The sequence below is a fragment of the Vulpes vulpes genome, chromosome 16, assembly GCF_048418805.1.
Source record: "Vulpes vulpes isolate BD-2025 chromosome 16, VulVul3, whole genome shotgun sequence".
NCBI lineage: Eukaryota > Metazoa > Chordata > Mammalia > Carnivora > Canidae > Vulpes > Vulpes vulpes.
Window position 1 is genome coordinate 12,645,997 of NC_132795.1, and position 14,916 is coordinate 12,660,912.

Genomic DNA, 14,916 nt, shown 5'->3' on the forward strand with positions numbered 1-14,916 from the left:
AACTTGCAATAAAGTTTGGATGGGCCAGAGCTGTTGCGCATTAGGCTTATGCAGTGGAGCTCATGGATAAAATCAGTATGAGAGGCAGAGGATTGCTAAACTAGTGTAGACCACTGGTCTCTTTAGGTTATGCAATCATTTACATTTAAATGGTAGACTTCATAAAAAGATCCCTGAGCATATCATAATCATTACCTACATCTTAAGCACTGCTTGGAGCTAGATCCATTTTCACAGGCATTTACCCAAGAAGCAGTTCCCCAAAGTCATAAAAGGAGAAATAATAGAAATGGAGAGAAAGCCTAAAGGGCTGGGTGCCCACACTGACTATGGCTTTGAGAGTTACCTAGTATATCCTGTATTTAGGATGATTTCAATGTTTCCAAAAGGTTTTAGAGGAAAGTTGCAACCTGGATATTTGAAAGAGCATTTTACTTTAACTGAAATGTCTACCCGCCACTTTCTACAAACTCTATAGAATGGGAAATCATAATCCTTAAATTGCACTTGAAATACATCTATCTATCTATCTATCATCTATCTATCTATAAAATTTGTCACATTTTTTCCCCTGTTAACTATTCTAGAGAAAAAAAATGTCCCATTCCTTCCATGATCTGGGGAAATTATTGCTGAGCTGATCCATAAGTGCTACAGATCAGCTCTCTCATCAAATAATCTGAAAAAGTATAGATTTATTTTTAACCTTAGGCTTCTACTACAAAAGAAAGCAATATTACCATCTAGTTGTAGCTACATCAAATTGCAATTACAAGACAATGAATTAAGTTATCAACCATATCCAAACAAAACTCAGAGAAGAAATATAATCTGATACAAACACTCATTTTATCACAGCTACAGTGAAATTATTTAATTGCACTAGCATTAAGAAACAGAGTCAGTTTTCACCATTGCAATCGCTCTCTTGATTTGATATAGACGAAAATACAGAGAGGCTCCTTGTTGCTGGTCCCCACACAAAGTACATTATATACTCCCCATACAGAATGGCAAGTTTTAAGCAAGACCCCACGGACGCATGAATATATGAATGTGCATTATGAGTCTTGAAGAGAGGAATGTATTATGCACTGTTTTTAACCTTATGACTACAGAATTTATTTTAAGGTGAATTTCTCTAGGTCAGTGTTCCTCACATGTGGAAAAGGCCACAGTAGATCTCCAAGGTAGTTTTCAATTCTAAAAGGAAAAATCACCCTTTTTCATGCTGTGTCTTCAACTAAATCACTTTACAGGGGAATGTATAGAAACAAAAACAAAGAAAGTTTCATGCCATTTGAATGGACATATTTTAGAATTAAAAACAAGGGAATATTGCATATGACATATTCAGGTTCTAAATATATAAACAATTACATGTCTAATTTAAAATTCACTGTCTTGGGGCGCCGGGTGGCTCAGCGGTTTGGTGCCTGCCTTTGGCCCAGGGTGTGATCCTGGAGTCCCAGAATGGAGTCCCACATCGGGCTCCCTGCATGGAGCCTGCTTCTCCCTCTACATGTGTCTCTGCCTCTCTCTGTGTCTCTCATGAATAAATAAATAAAATCTTTCTAAAAAAATTAAAAAAATAAATAAAATTCACTGTCTTTAGCAACTCATATTTCTTATGCTTCACCATCCTGTGAATGCATGTTTGTGCCCAACGTCAGCATCAAGGTTAGGACTGATCCTCAGGAACCCATAATCATGGTCCCCCTTTCCATGTAAATAGGCATAGGAATGGGAATATCAGATAATATCAATGTATGTTTTCACTGAGGCTGACATGCTATTAATTAGGTGATTTTTCAGTCTCTTAATAACATTTTCTTAAGGAAAGGCCCTGGTGCACCAAAGTTCTCACAGCACGAATACTTCATAAGATGCTGTTCTCTAGAGTCATTCTGAATGATGCTACATTGCAGCAAGTAAAAGTTACTAACTTTAAATGCACTGATTTGGGGCAGCCCGGATGGCTTATGTCGGGCTCCCTGCATGCAGCCTGCTTCTGTCTCTGCCTCTCTCTCTCTCTCTCTCTCTCTCTCTCTCTATCTCTCTCTGTCATAAATAAATAAATAAATAAAATCTTTAAACAAATTAAAAAAATAAATGCACCGATTTGTAATATATATCTTAGCAGCTATGAGATCCTCCCCCCCTCAATGTGGGTGCTTCAGGAAGATGACCTCAGCCTACGTGAAGATTTTGATATTCTAAGAAATAAAACTACAAAAAAAAAAAAAAAAGAAGGGAAATCTCTCACCTTGGTTGAAACCTCAGCAATCAAATTCTGCTTATTTGGATCCACGAAATCCACCGACTGACCTTCAAATTCAATCTTCCCAAGCATGGTACCCTATCAAAAACAAAATTAGACAGTTAAAAAGGGAGCAATAGTTAAAGTACTGACAGGATCCATCCACGGGGATTGAAATGGCTGCTCCAAGATCTAAATGTCTCTATAACTACTCATAAACCTCAGCAGAAGTCTCTCATCTTCCCAACCAGGAAAGACGAAGCAATTTGCACAATATGTTTCGAGAAACACCCTGGGAAGTACAATTTATTTATTTATGTATTTATGTATTTATGTATTTATTTATTTATTTATTTATTTATTTATTTATTTATTTATTTTTAGGGTGGAAACTGGCACCTAGAGTAAGCAAATTCAAAAGGCATCAGAATTCAGGTGTCCGACTGAGTTCCAGGCTGGTGCAAATTAGAGCATTTAGGGTACCTCTTCCCTCTGTGCATGTGCCCTAAAGATAGTTCACTGGGGACATGGATGAGACAATCTATTGAGAAGAAAATAAGAAATCTAAAAGTTGTAGAAATTTGAAAAGAAGGAGAATTAAGTAAATTAGGGTAGTAAAATTCATTTACAAAGTGATGTGAAAATGCTCTATAAGTCACAACCTTTGAGAAGTGGAGTTGAAAATATTTGCTGTTTTGAATATGTTCAATGCCCTGTTGTCCCTAAGGCCCTGAATTTTAAAGAATGTTTAGACCTCTGTGAGGTTTTCACAAATTAGCCTTGCTAGCCTGAACACAGCAAATGTTTTATTATTAGATATGTCATAAGAGTTACTTATTTGCTAGTAGGCCTAGCTTTATCTATTTAACAAAAATAGCATATTGCATTTAGTAACTAAGATTTTACCAGGTGGGGTTGGGGAAAGTCAAGATAATTCATTGATTTGCCGTGGTCCAAGGAAATCACTGCATTGAAGGGAAGAGAAAGAAGTCTTTATTTCCTTCTGAAATGTATCCCTTAAGGAAAGGAGCAGTCACCTGGGAATGAGTAAGGGTGGAAAATACCAGCATGTCATTCTCATTGGTATCTCAGGAAAATTATGGAGGAGGAAGTAAAATCATAGGTGGAGTGGAAGGACTGTGTAAGCTCTCAATGTCTTCCTTCCAGTCATGGGTGTGTGGCTGTGCCTTCTTCAAAAAGCTGTTTTCAGAAAGTTCTTCTTTCTCTTTACGGAGATCCTATGTGTCAATGTGCATTCTAATAAGGAGTCTACAGTAGATTTTCTTGAAGAGTCTATTTCACTTTGAAATAGTATTATTTCTTTTTTTCCTTTTTTTATGTAATAAAATTCAATGGGAAACTTTAGTGGTATTTGGGGAATTAAGTTAGCATTAGTGAGGTAATTTTCTTTCTGGTCTGGGATATGAAGGTTTTGTGTAGGGAAAAAAATAGTGCCCTCCTTTTCCAACTAGAAGAAGCAAGCAGATGATGATGACATATTCTCAAAAGGAGGGGTCAGATGGTTCAGCAATCAGATATGCAAGCAAAAAATAAAATTACCTTTTATCATCTCGGTCATTGGTACAGTCTTACGAAAGACTATATAACTGAAGTAACGTTTGCAGGGCTCATTGGACACACCCATGAAATATAACTCATTAATTTTACAGATTACTCTTCCAAGACTAAACAAATAACAGCACCAATGCTGCACACTTCCTTGTTTGCCTTTTTCAGCAGGTCACTATTAAATTGAGGCAAAATCGTTATGCACCTGGTTACCTTCTCCACTGGTCTCACTAACCCTGTCACTTGAGCAGAATTATAAAGGCCTCGACTCACTGGGACAGTGAACACACAGTGGGCGCTAAATAACCTGCTGCCAAGTGAATTAATCTCGAGTCCATTTGGCAACAAGCATCCCAATCAAGTATTCAGTCTTGAAAATACATCAGAAATAGTAAAACAAGATGACAGAGGCCCAAATGACAGAAATTGGTCCAATTTTTTCTCTCATATCGCTGGATTCCTCAAGCACTGAGAAAAAATAGAATATATATTATATTTTTTAATTTATAAAGTGTGAGCATCATAAATATACTATATACGATATATATCAGGAATATATATAGATCGATATCCATATCTATCTATCTATCTATCTATCTATCTATCTATCTATGTAGAGAGAGAGAAGAAAACATAGAATTGGCTAAAGATGATGATCATACCTTATCCCGAATTATTTTAGTCAGCATTCTTGTATCCACTCCATAAATTGCAGGGACCTATAAGAAAAAAAATTTGTAGTGACAGTGAAATTGGAGGAAATTAGATCCAGCATATTGTTTTCAAGTTATAAACTTAGCATCATCTATCTTCTTGAGCAGTAAATAATTTCCCTGCTCCTTCTTTTCTCTGACCCAGGGTGACTGTGTTGTCAGAACACGGTAAATTGCTGTTCCAGTTGGGAACAGGACTCTTAATACCCAGGCCCTTCCTCAGAATAAAAAATGAGAAATTCGGAACATCAATCTTCTGCTACAGTGTTGTTTCTTTTTACAACAGGATGTTAAATAGGTAATGTTACATATTTATATATATTATAATATATAATTATATATTAAATGTATTTATATATATAAATAATGGAATTTGTGAACTTCATAAGCAATGAAATATAAATAATATGCAAATCCACATGTTAAGCCAAATGTTCTGGCTACCTATGAGACACTCAACTCATTTTTCTGAAGGTGCTTATTAAGTAGTCAGGTTGTAATGAGATTTGGCCATCCTATTAGGAAATCAGGCAATACCACCATGTTTTCTTTTCTTTGAGTGGTTGGATAGAGACAAATGTGGTAAAATAAAAGGGCAATGAGTTAGGAAGCAGCATTTTTTTTGCTTCCCATTTATTTGAGTGATGTTTGAGCAACGTGTTCTTCCTCACTGTACACAGAAAGAGGTGAACTAGTTATTTAGACCCTCTTCTACTCTATGTGTCTGTGATCATGAAAGAAGTTTCAAAGCACATTTTAAAAACAAACTAACAAGTCATGGATTAAGTTTATACTCAAACCATTGGTTCTGACACAGAGCAGCTGTAATATCAGTTGCCTGATGACACAAAGGAAACATTAAGCAGAGGGTCTCCTAAATGACCGTTACAAAAATTAGCTGTCTCGGGAATGGAGGTGAATTCAGATAATGGTTGAGAATGAAAGAGCAATGATTCAGAGGATGATATAGATGCCTTCTTCTCCCTCTTTAAGATTTATAAAGAATGAAACCCAGGAAGCCAACATCAAGATTTATTGATTTGTCAGAAAGGAGGAACATTTAGGTAGATGTTCATTGTGTGGCAGAGCTTCTCAGAATAATACTCTATCAGTTATAGATCCCACAGTAGTTCAACAAAAAACAGCTATCGCAACACTGGAGATGAAGCCAAAAATATATCAGGTCTCTTAACTTTAAGTACATCTGATATTGAAACCAGGAGAATCCTCTTATTTGATTAGAAAATAATACTTAAACTAAGGAAAGTATAAGACAAGGTTTTATAACCCTTTTCAATTACTACTTCAAATAAGATTATATCAAATTATATGTCATAGAGTCGTAATGTCTGAGCAGAAAGAAATTTAATAGCAATCTATTTATCCCATAAGAGTTAAAGATTTAGGAAGTATGGTATGATTACACACGATCTGCACAAAATCACACAGATAGTTAACAGTAAAGCCTGTACTAGAACCCATGACACAAGTTGTTATGTCGCAATCCTGGATATAAGGGGATGGGAAAATTAAGTGGCTCAAGAAAATAAGAGATTCTAAAACATTCTCTAGGTTCTTTCCCCAAAAAGAAATGCTACCAAGCCTGTGTGAGTGCCAGGTAGTGGATTAAACCAAAAACACATGGCCCTTGGTGTTTAGAAGAGAATTAGTTCAGACAGGTCAGCTTGCATATTTCTCACTTTTTCTTCCTGTAGCCACTGCCCGAGACTCTTGGTAGCCAGCCAGTGGTGGTAGTCATCACTGTAATTCAGCACCAGCAAACCTGCAACCTGGAAAGACAGGGAATTGTTTTGAAGGGGTGACCACAAAATACTATCCAACTCTTGTGACTTGTCTTACGAGTCTGTTTGCAATTTTTTAAAAAACGTTTATTATATCCACAGATACAAGGCTTAAAATTATGGAGACATGAAAAAAAAATGATCAACATTCTTCTCTTAAAATACATCATTATTTAAAATAAATAAATAAATAAATAAATAAAATACATCATTATTACCTTAATTACCACGTCGAGGAATAGTCTTACCCCATTTGCCAAATTCTATGACTAAACTAGGCTCCCATCTCAGCACCTTGGTACTTTTTCTCCGTGGCATTTAACAATAATCTAATTAATAATTACTTTAATGTACATGAAGAATAAATAATTTTTCATCTTCATTTAAAGGAGACTGAGATATATGGGGAAAATGGTGAGAAATAGAATTAAGCTAAGTGATCAGTCCAAGCCATTCAAAAATAGAGTGGGGGAAAAAAAAAAGAAAAAGAAAAATAGAGTGATGAATTTGGAGTATACATTTTTTTATTGTTTCTATGGTCCACATTCCTAATATTATCCAAATTTATTTTGATTAGGAAATCTTAATGTGTTTACTTTTAGACTGGCACATAGCTATCTTTTATTCATCCCCTAAGTAGGATAAGATTAAAAGGCAAATAGTTGATACAGAGTTGATTACCAAAGACCTTTTAAAACATAATTCATCACCATTTCTTGTAGCATTGTTGTCATTTAGACTTATAGCAACATCTTTCCAAATTAGCCAAGTTTCATCCAAGGCATTAAGAACAAATGCAAAGTGCCATGAAAAATGAGATTCAAAATAATATCATGTTAAAAATTATTCTCGTATACATAAGGTTGAGAACACAAGTTTAATGGTTTGTACTACAGTATTGAGGAGAAACTTTGACCATCTTAAATTCTTAAAAATAAATCAACTACCCCCCCCAACTGAGACTTTTTATTAATTTTTTAAAGTAGGCTTCATTCCCAACGTGGGGTTCAAACTCACAACCCTGAGATCAAGAGCCTCATGCTCTAGCAACTGAGCCAGCTAAGTGCCCTGAATTGAGACTTTTTAAATAGTCATCACTGGCACTACCTTAATTCCATCAGACTCCAAATATTTGCTAAGTCCCAGTTCATCCAGTGCAGTAGTGTCAGGGGCTCCACCATTCCCAATAATGGGATTGGCCATGGTGAGAATCTGTCCCTTGTAGGCAGGGTCAGTAAGAGCTTCCGGGTACCTGAGTAAAGATGCCAAAAAATTACGAACAAAAAAATGTATGTAACTACAAAACTGCAATCCACATACGTACTCTTAATTATTGAACTCTTGACAATCAGAGAACATGAGATTAAAATCCTATAAGGATGCCTCTAGATTTTACAAATCTCAAGAAATGTTATGGTAGAGTATGAAAAGCTATCCCATCATATGACTGATATGAAAAGACAAACTGATTTTTTGAAAAAGCTTTTTCATTTGAGTATAGTTGACACACAATGTTACCCCCCTTCCCTCTGGCAAACATCAGTTTGTTCTCTGTATCTGTGGGTCTGGTTCTGCTTTTAAGATAAACTGACTCATAAGTACTCAGTACTAAGGCACATAATTTTCATTCTCTCTACTTCTTCAACTCTTTAATTCCTTAAAAACTTCCTTCATGGGTCTTCACTTTGAAAAGAAACGTTCTATTTAAAGTTTGAAGGTATCCTGAAGTTTCTCCTGGCCTACCAGACATGAATCCAAACTGATATTTACTATTAAGGGCTGCCAGTTTCACCAAAATATTAATTGTTAAAAATGTTTAAGTTACTTTTTTAAAATGTCTTTTAGGAAACTGAAGAGTATCCTGATTACATCTCTGGTAAGTCACTGGCATCACCAGTGACTTCATGGGTATCTATGTTTATTAAAATTCATTGAACATTTAAAAGGACTGAGTTCAGGGATCCCTGGGTGGCGCAGCGGTTTAGCGCCTGCCTTTGGCCCAGGGCGCGATCCTGGAGACCCGGGATCGAATCCCACATCGGGCTCCCGGTGCATGGAGCCTGCTTCTCCCTCTGCCTATGTCTCTGCCTCTCTCTCTCTCTCTCATTCTGTGACTATCATAAAAAAAAAAAAGGACTGAGTTCATCTCTGTGCTAGAATTACCCAATAACCTAAAGGTTGTAGGTTTTTATTTTAAAGTCTGGAAAAGGGGAAAAACAAGAATACATATATTCTAAGAAAGAATTGCTCAATATACTTGATTGTTAAAATAGATTTAGAAAGAGGTATATAGGTTTGAGAATGATTATCAACTTAGAAAAAAAAATCAATCCCACAAGAATTGACCTGAAGCACTTCTGATTTCTAAATCAAAAGATTCCAAATAACTATTTAAAGTACTAATGTGGCATTAGGGAGGAATGCATTAGGTCTTTATTTTAAAGTTAAAGACACATATAGTCTCAATTTTATGATATATATATATATATATGCATGTATATCACTCTTATTCTTAATATTAAGAAACATTATTCTAGTAAATACCAGCAGTTATCTGTAGCTGTTCTCTGCGCTGAATACAATGCAAATGCGGTTCCCCCCACCCCTGTACTCACCCACTGCCCCCCTCACTTTTTCACTTTCTGCAGAAAGAGTTAAACCAAATTTTTCTTGTGGATTAGTACTACTGAAAATGAATTCAGGTGCTGAGGGGGACAGAATCAACAACCTTGAAACCAATAAAGTTCAACTCAGGCAGTAGTCACCATAAATTCTTCAACCCCATCCAGACAAACTCCTCCCAGAACTACCTTTGTCAACAAAACACTTAGTCTTTCAGCTCAGCAACCCCTGAGGTGACTAGAGTGCTGTAATATTTATCCACACCTCCATCAGCTAATTTCTCAGATGCCTCTCACCTGTCAGGAACTGATAATTTTTTAACCAAGGCTTACACACAATATAAATGCATTTCTTGAAGATGAAAAACAAAATAACCCCTTTAATTATCAACCACCTTGCTGAATGAGCCACACAATGAATGAAAGCAACAATTCTCAATGGAAAATAGGGTCTGTGGACTAATCTTATTAATGGATGCCTTTTCTACTTCAAAAACATCTTTAATTAATTTAATTTTACTTCCCTTTCTTCTTTCTCTCCATAAAAGAACCGGCCGTTCCCTTTAAACATATGCTTACAATACTCTCTCTGGTAAATGAATAAATACTGCTTGTCCTAGAGAACTGCAGTGTTAGAAGCAAATTAATCCATCAGGTCCTGTTTGACTTTTGTGATGTGACAAGATTTATTACCCATAATCTATCACAGGGAAGAAAACTCTAGTGCCCTCCATCATTCTGATCTATATTAAACAGTTGTTTGTTGGCAGGTATATTAACACAGCTAGTAATTAGTGCTGTCGAAAAGCTTAAATAATTGCCTGGTGAAGCAAAACTTTGCAAACAGCCTTCATACACTGTAATTTAATGTTCTCACCAGTGGAACTTTTTTAAAACCCACCTAATATTCTTCATTTCAAACAGAGAGTCGAGAGTTTACGGAAGAATGTGTGTTAATAATATAATGGAAGTTTGGTCAGTCGATACCTTGGATATCAGTTAACCCAATGTCTCCTTGTCTTTATAAGGTTAACTGAATTTTCCTAAAGAATTTCTCAAATACTCCAAGGAAGTTTAGTCCATTGAATCTCTAAAGGAAACCTCTTGAAATCACCCAGCCAAATTTTTTTAAAGGACTCAGCTTGTTTGTTTTTTTAATCTCAGCTACAAATTGCTATCTAATACAGCTCCTTCATTTTTAGATGTGGAAACTAGGATTCAGAAAAGTTAAGTGATTTTTCTCAATATTGCAGAATCTATTGTCATTGAAAGTTGATCAGAACTTTAGTCTTCTGGTTCCCAATGAACAGACGTTTGTTGGTTGATTAGAACAGCTGTGTGATTTCTGTGGCAGCTCTTATCTTTGTTGCCACACATCTATTAGCAAATCTTAAACACTGAGTTGAGTCTCAATTGATAAATTTTGAAAATATTAGATCTCTGAACCTGTAAGACAATAAATGTATCTGTTATTTCACCTTTCTTACTATAGTGCGAAATTACACAGAATACCTAAGAACTTTCTTAGCTCCTTATAGTAGTTCATAGTAGATGCATAAGGTGGATTCTTAACTGTGTTAAAGGAATGGCACCAGTGTGCTACCCATCCTTTTCCTTGCTCTGGTTTTTACCTGACTCAGATCTATACCTTCCCTCGCAGAAGCCATTTAGTAATCTCATATAACCTGTGTCCTTGGACTCGAGGTTTCTAGGATTAATTTTATTCTTTATTTTCAGGGGAATACCAGTGTTTGTGTTCTTTCATTTTACCGCAGCAGGGAAGAGTTTGTGTGTATGCTGGAATGGACCACATGCAAGCACAGAGCAACGTCAGGAGAATATGTAGTCTTATTATGATGTGATGATTTCAACTTCCCACTGTGAGTCAGGTCATCTAGTTATTCCTCTACACAGAGGAAGAGTAAAACCTTGGAGCACGAGCATTACTCACCCTGCCAGGCCCGTGTTAAAAACCACTTCACCAGCAACAGAGGATGGATGGCCAAAGGAGTAACCTTTCATCTTAGTTCCATCTTCCAGGACAATGTGTGCTGTCTGCGCCTAAAGAAACAGATCCATGAATCTTAGCTGAATACAAAACATGAGGCACAACTAGTTGAGAAATATCCAAAGATATGATATACACACTTTTTAAATAAGTGTACACTATAGTTGATGAAACCATACGGCCTCTATTTGGAGTTGCTCCCCTGTTCCTTGTCACTTTTCTTCAAACGTATGGCTCTAGTCACTGGCAGCTGTTTTGTTTTGCTTGAAAAAAGAACTGAAGCATGTTGATACACTGTCTATTCTAAGTCTACTTGTAGAATTATTGACAATCCAGAAATACTTCTGTTGAGCTGAAATGTTAAGTCTATCTTTTTCCCCTTACTATTCCAGAGCGTGGCCCGCGTCTTGCTTTAAGGGAAGTTCATGAGTTTGCAAAAACATTGTGTATTGTACCATAGAGCTCATCATCACTCTGAGGTTTAGAGCTAGAAGGAATCTTAAAGATTATCCATCACATTGTGTTCCGGAGACCTGATGTAGAGAGGCAACCCATGGGACAACTCCATCACACAAGAGGTCTCCAGAACACAATGTGATGGATAATCTTTAAGATTCCTTCTAGCTTAAACCTCAGAGAGATGGTGAGCTCTATGGTCATAGAGGAGCCAAAACTTTGTCCCTCTATTAATACTGATACAAAAGGAAGCACTAGGAAACATCTAAAAAGAGATCACATTATATTTTTTTAGTAGAGTTAATGGTATCTATGTCGGGTTCTCTCTTTAGAGTATAAGGCATTCTGAATTTGATTACTTCACCATACTAGTCTTTGAACCAGCCTCTGAAAAATCCATGACTAAGAAGAGGGGCAATGAGAGAAACTTATCTTAGAAGCAGACATCAGCTGCTCTTCAAAAATACTCTAAATTCTACTGTTGAAACAAATTAGGTCAAATCTCAATATCCATAAAATTCAGGGAAGGGAGAAATGTGTTAAGCCACATTCTGAGAGGCAAAATGTAGACTCCGTAAGAAACTAAAGGGCAAAATAAGTGGAATATGGTTTTACAAAAATATAAAGAAAAATATTTCTGCAAGAATTGAGGAAATTTGGTTAATTTTTGGTATAATTTTTTAAGATTGGAGATGGCACTGTACTTATATTTAAGAGTCCCTTTTTAAAAAAAGATATACGGCAAAGTTTTTAAGAATAAAATAATATGATATATGAGATTTCCTTTAAAATATTCAAGGGCTAGGGCAAATGTATAGACATATAAATAAATTTGGCCATGAGCTGAAATTGTTGAAGTAAGGGAGATCAGGGTGCTGTTCTCTCGCTGTTCTCTCTGAGAAGATTAAGTGCATCCATTAAAGAGAAACAGGAATTCTCTACTTTCTTTCCCTTACAGTTTTAGGACCAGACTCATAGTGTCTAATCCTTTTGTACCCTACCATCCACCCCCACTTCCACCACACACACACACACACACACACACACACACACGTTGGCATACAGCAGAAGCTCAGTAAGTGATTTCTAGACCTTTGTTACTACTCTCTTTTAGTTTAGCAACAGGCAGTCAGCTTTTCTAGTGTTAAAATGGGAAAACCTGACTATTTTTCTCTAGTAGTCTTCTCCATAGAAATACAATGCCTTTTTTTAGGTATAAAGTACACAAATCTCTTGGCATTCGAACGATTGCTCTTTAATGTATAAAGCGGTGTTTGATCATCTTTAAACCAATATACTCTATGCCTAAATATTGTTTATAGTAGGTATGCACACACATGAACTTATATTTACATGCAAAATAATTTAGTATATCCTATTAAAATTGATATGTTGAAGATACTCCTCTCAACAGGAGAATTCATTTTTTTTAAATCAGAGGCACAATGCATGGATCTATTTCTGAGAAAGATTGGACAAAGTGCTATACTGCACTTCTCATATATGTTTCGGTGTGTGAGTGCATATGTGTGTGGCCATAGGCAGAGTGACCCGAAGGAATTTTGTTGGCTTATTAAATAATCTTTAAGATAAAGTTTCACTTTATGTATCACTTTGGAACTAGGGTTCAAGATCTCAAGCTTGATATTTTATCTTTGAATAATTATGGTTTATCTTCTCAGCAACTTTTTTTTTGAATTTAAGAAACAAAACATATAAACATAGGGGAAGGGAAGAAAAAATAAAATAAGATGAAAACAGAGGGAAGCAAACTATAAGAGACTTAAACTATAGGGAACAAACTGAGAGTTGCTAGAGGAGAGATGAATAAGGGATGGGGTAATTGGGTGATGGGCATGGAGGAGGGCACATGATGGAATTAGCACTGGGAGTTGTATGCAACTGATGAATCAGTAAATTCTACCCCTGAAACTAATACTACACTCTATATTAACTAAATTGAATTTAAATTTTTTTAAAAGCTTTGGAATTACTCAGCATAAAGAAAAATAAGTAATTAATGTAATTTGAGTGGTGGCAAGGCTTCTACACAAGTTCTGAATTCTGCTTCTGTATACAGGAAATCAACTGTGCATGTCACTTCTTCTAATAGCATGATTTTCCTATTTTGCATTTTATTTTAACTTGCCAACTATTGTTTATTTACAATTCAAGACTGATGACTTGACTTATTACAATTCAAGACTTATTACAATTCAAGGTTGTTGATTTTAGAAAGTAAGAATAATAATGTTCAGTGTACTGCTAAAGATTATAAGCTAATCAAATGTCTATGGTGATGGTTCTCGGTAGGGGAATTTTTAATAGGAAAATTCCTTAGGTATCTCTGACATGTTTCACTAGGTGAAACTCTTTGGTCCAGTAATGAAAATTCACTGTCAAAAAGTATTTTCTACTAAAAGGACTATTTTCTGTTCTTGAGGAATTCATGTGTAACCTACATGTTTCACAAAATGGAAGGAGGGAAGAAAATATTTTCCTAAATAATATGTAACTTTGATAGAACTTAAAAATAACTGCAGTTAGTTGGCAAAATGGGCTTGAACTACAAATGCAACTGTTCTCTATACACCAGTTTATCTCTCCTAGTCTAAGCCATACTTGCCTAAAATATCATCTACTTTTTTATCTTTTTTTTTTCTTTTCCCATTTAAGAATTGCAAATTGATCTCTGGGTTAGACACCATCTAATTATTTTAAAGAAAGGTAAAAATTAACATAAGCAAATCCAATTCTTATTAGCTTGTTCCTACAATTCTACTTGCCATTTTTCTTTCTCTCTCCATGGGACTAGATTTCTACTTTGCTTTCAGCCTTTTAAAGATATATTTGAGGAGACATTTACTGTTGCCTGAAATAGTCCCTGAGATTGTGTTCAATATGTCTTTTTGATCCTTTAATTTTATTTTTTGTTCTTTTTGGCAGCTTTTATAGATCTTCCAATGCTCTTTCCCACTACACATTATATTGTTACAAGGCTTCTGTTTATTGCCTATAGTACCCTTTATATTCCACTTAACTACATGGGCCTCTGATGAGTTTAAAATGATGAGTGCCAATTGACTTATCTATGAATTGATAGAGGAACTCTGAACAAAGAGCTATTATTTGGAATCCCCTCTGCTAGCTAATAGTTCCCCAAATGCTATTTCATTCCAATGAGTCCAAAAGAAATCACCTAGTTACTATTGTAAGATATTTCAGTAGCCTCATCCTAGTAGAAAGAGGTCCATAGCCTTAGGAATTAGATTGTAACATTAAGTGATAATTTAAGTGCCTACTGCCAGAGCACTTTAATACTTCAAATGCGGAAAGTACAAAGGAAACCTTAATGAAGAAAAGCCTGTACACCCCTACGATGTCAGGGAAAGTAACCAAAGGATACATAAATATGAATTCTACTAAGTAAATGACCTTAGTAGACATGGTCATGACATGGCCCCTATGTGATTAATAAAAATGTATA

The 14,916-nt window shown here is 35.6% G+C and overlaps 1 protein-coding gene across 1 annotated transcript in view; it reads right to left on the reverse strand.

Annotated features, from left to right (window-relative positions):
- The window catches only part of CPS1 (carbamoyl-phosphate synthase 1), a 120,767-nt gene that overhangs the window by 87,884 nt on the left and 17,967 nt on the right, over positions 1-14,916 (reverse strand). Inside the window, exons 2-6 of the mRNA XM_026002212.2 lie at positions 10,917-11,026; positions 7,452-7,596; positions 6,243-6,332; positions 4,492-4,548; positions 2,267-2,359 (exon numbers count right to left, since the gene is read on the reverse strand). Of these exons, the coding sequence (XP_025857997.1) occupies positions 2,267-2,359; positions 4,492-4,548; positions 6,243-6,332; positions 7,452-7,596; positions 10,917-11,026 (495 nt within the window). The remainder of the gene's footprint in view (positions 1-2,266; positions 2,360-4,491; positions 4,549-6,242; positions 6,333-7,451; positions 7,597-10,916; positions 11,027-14,916) is intronic.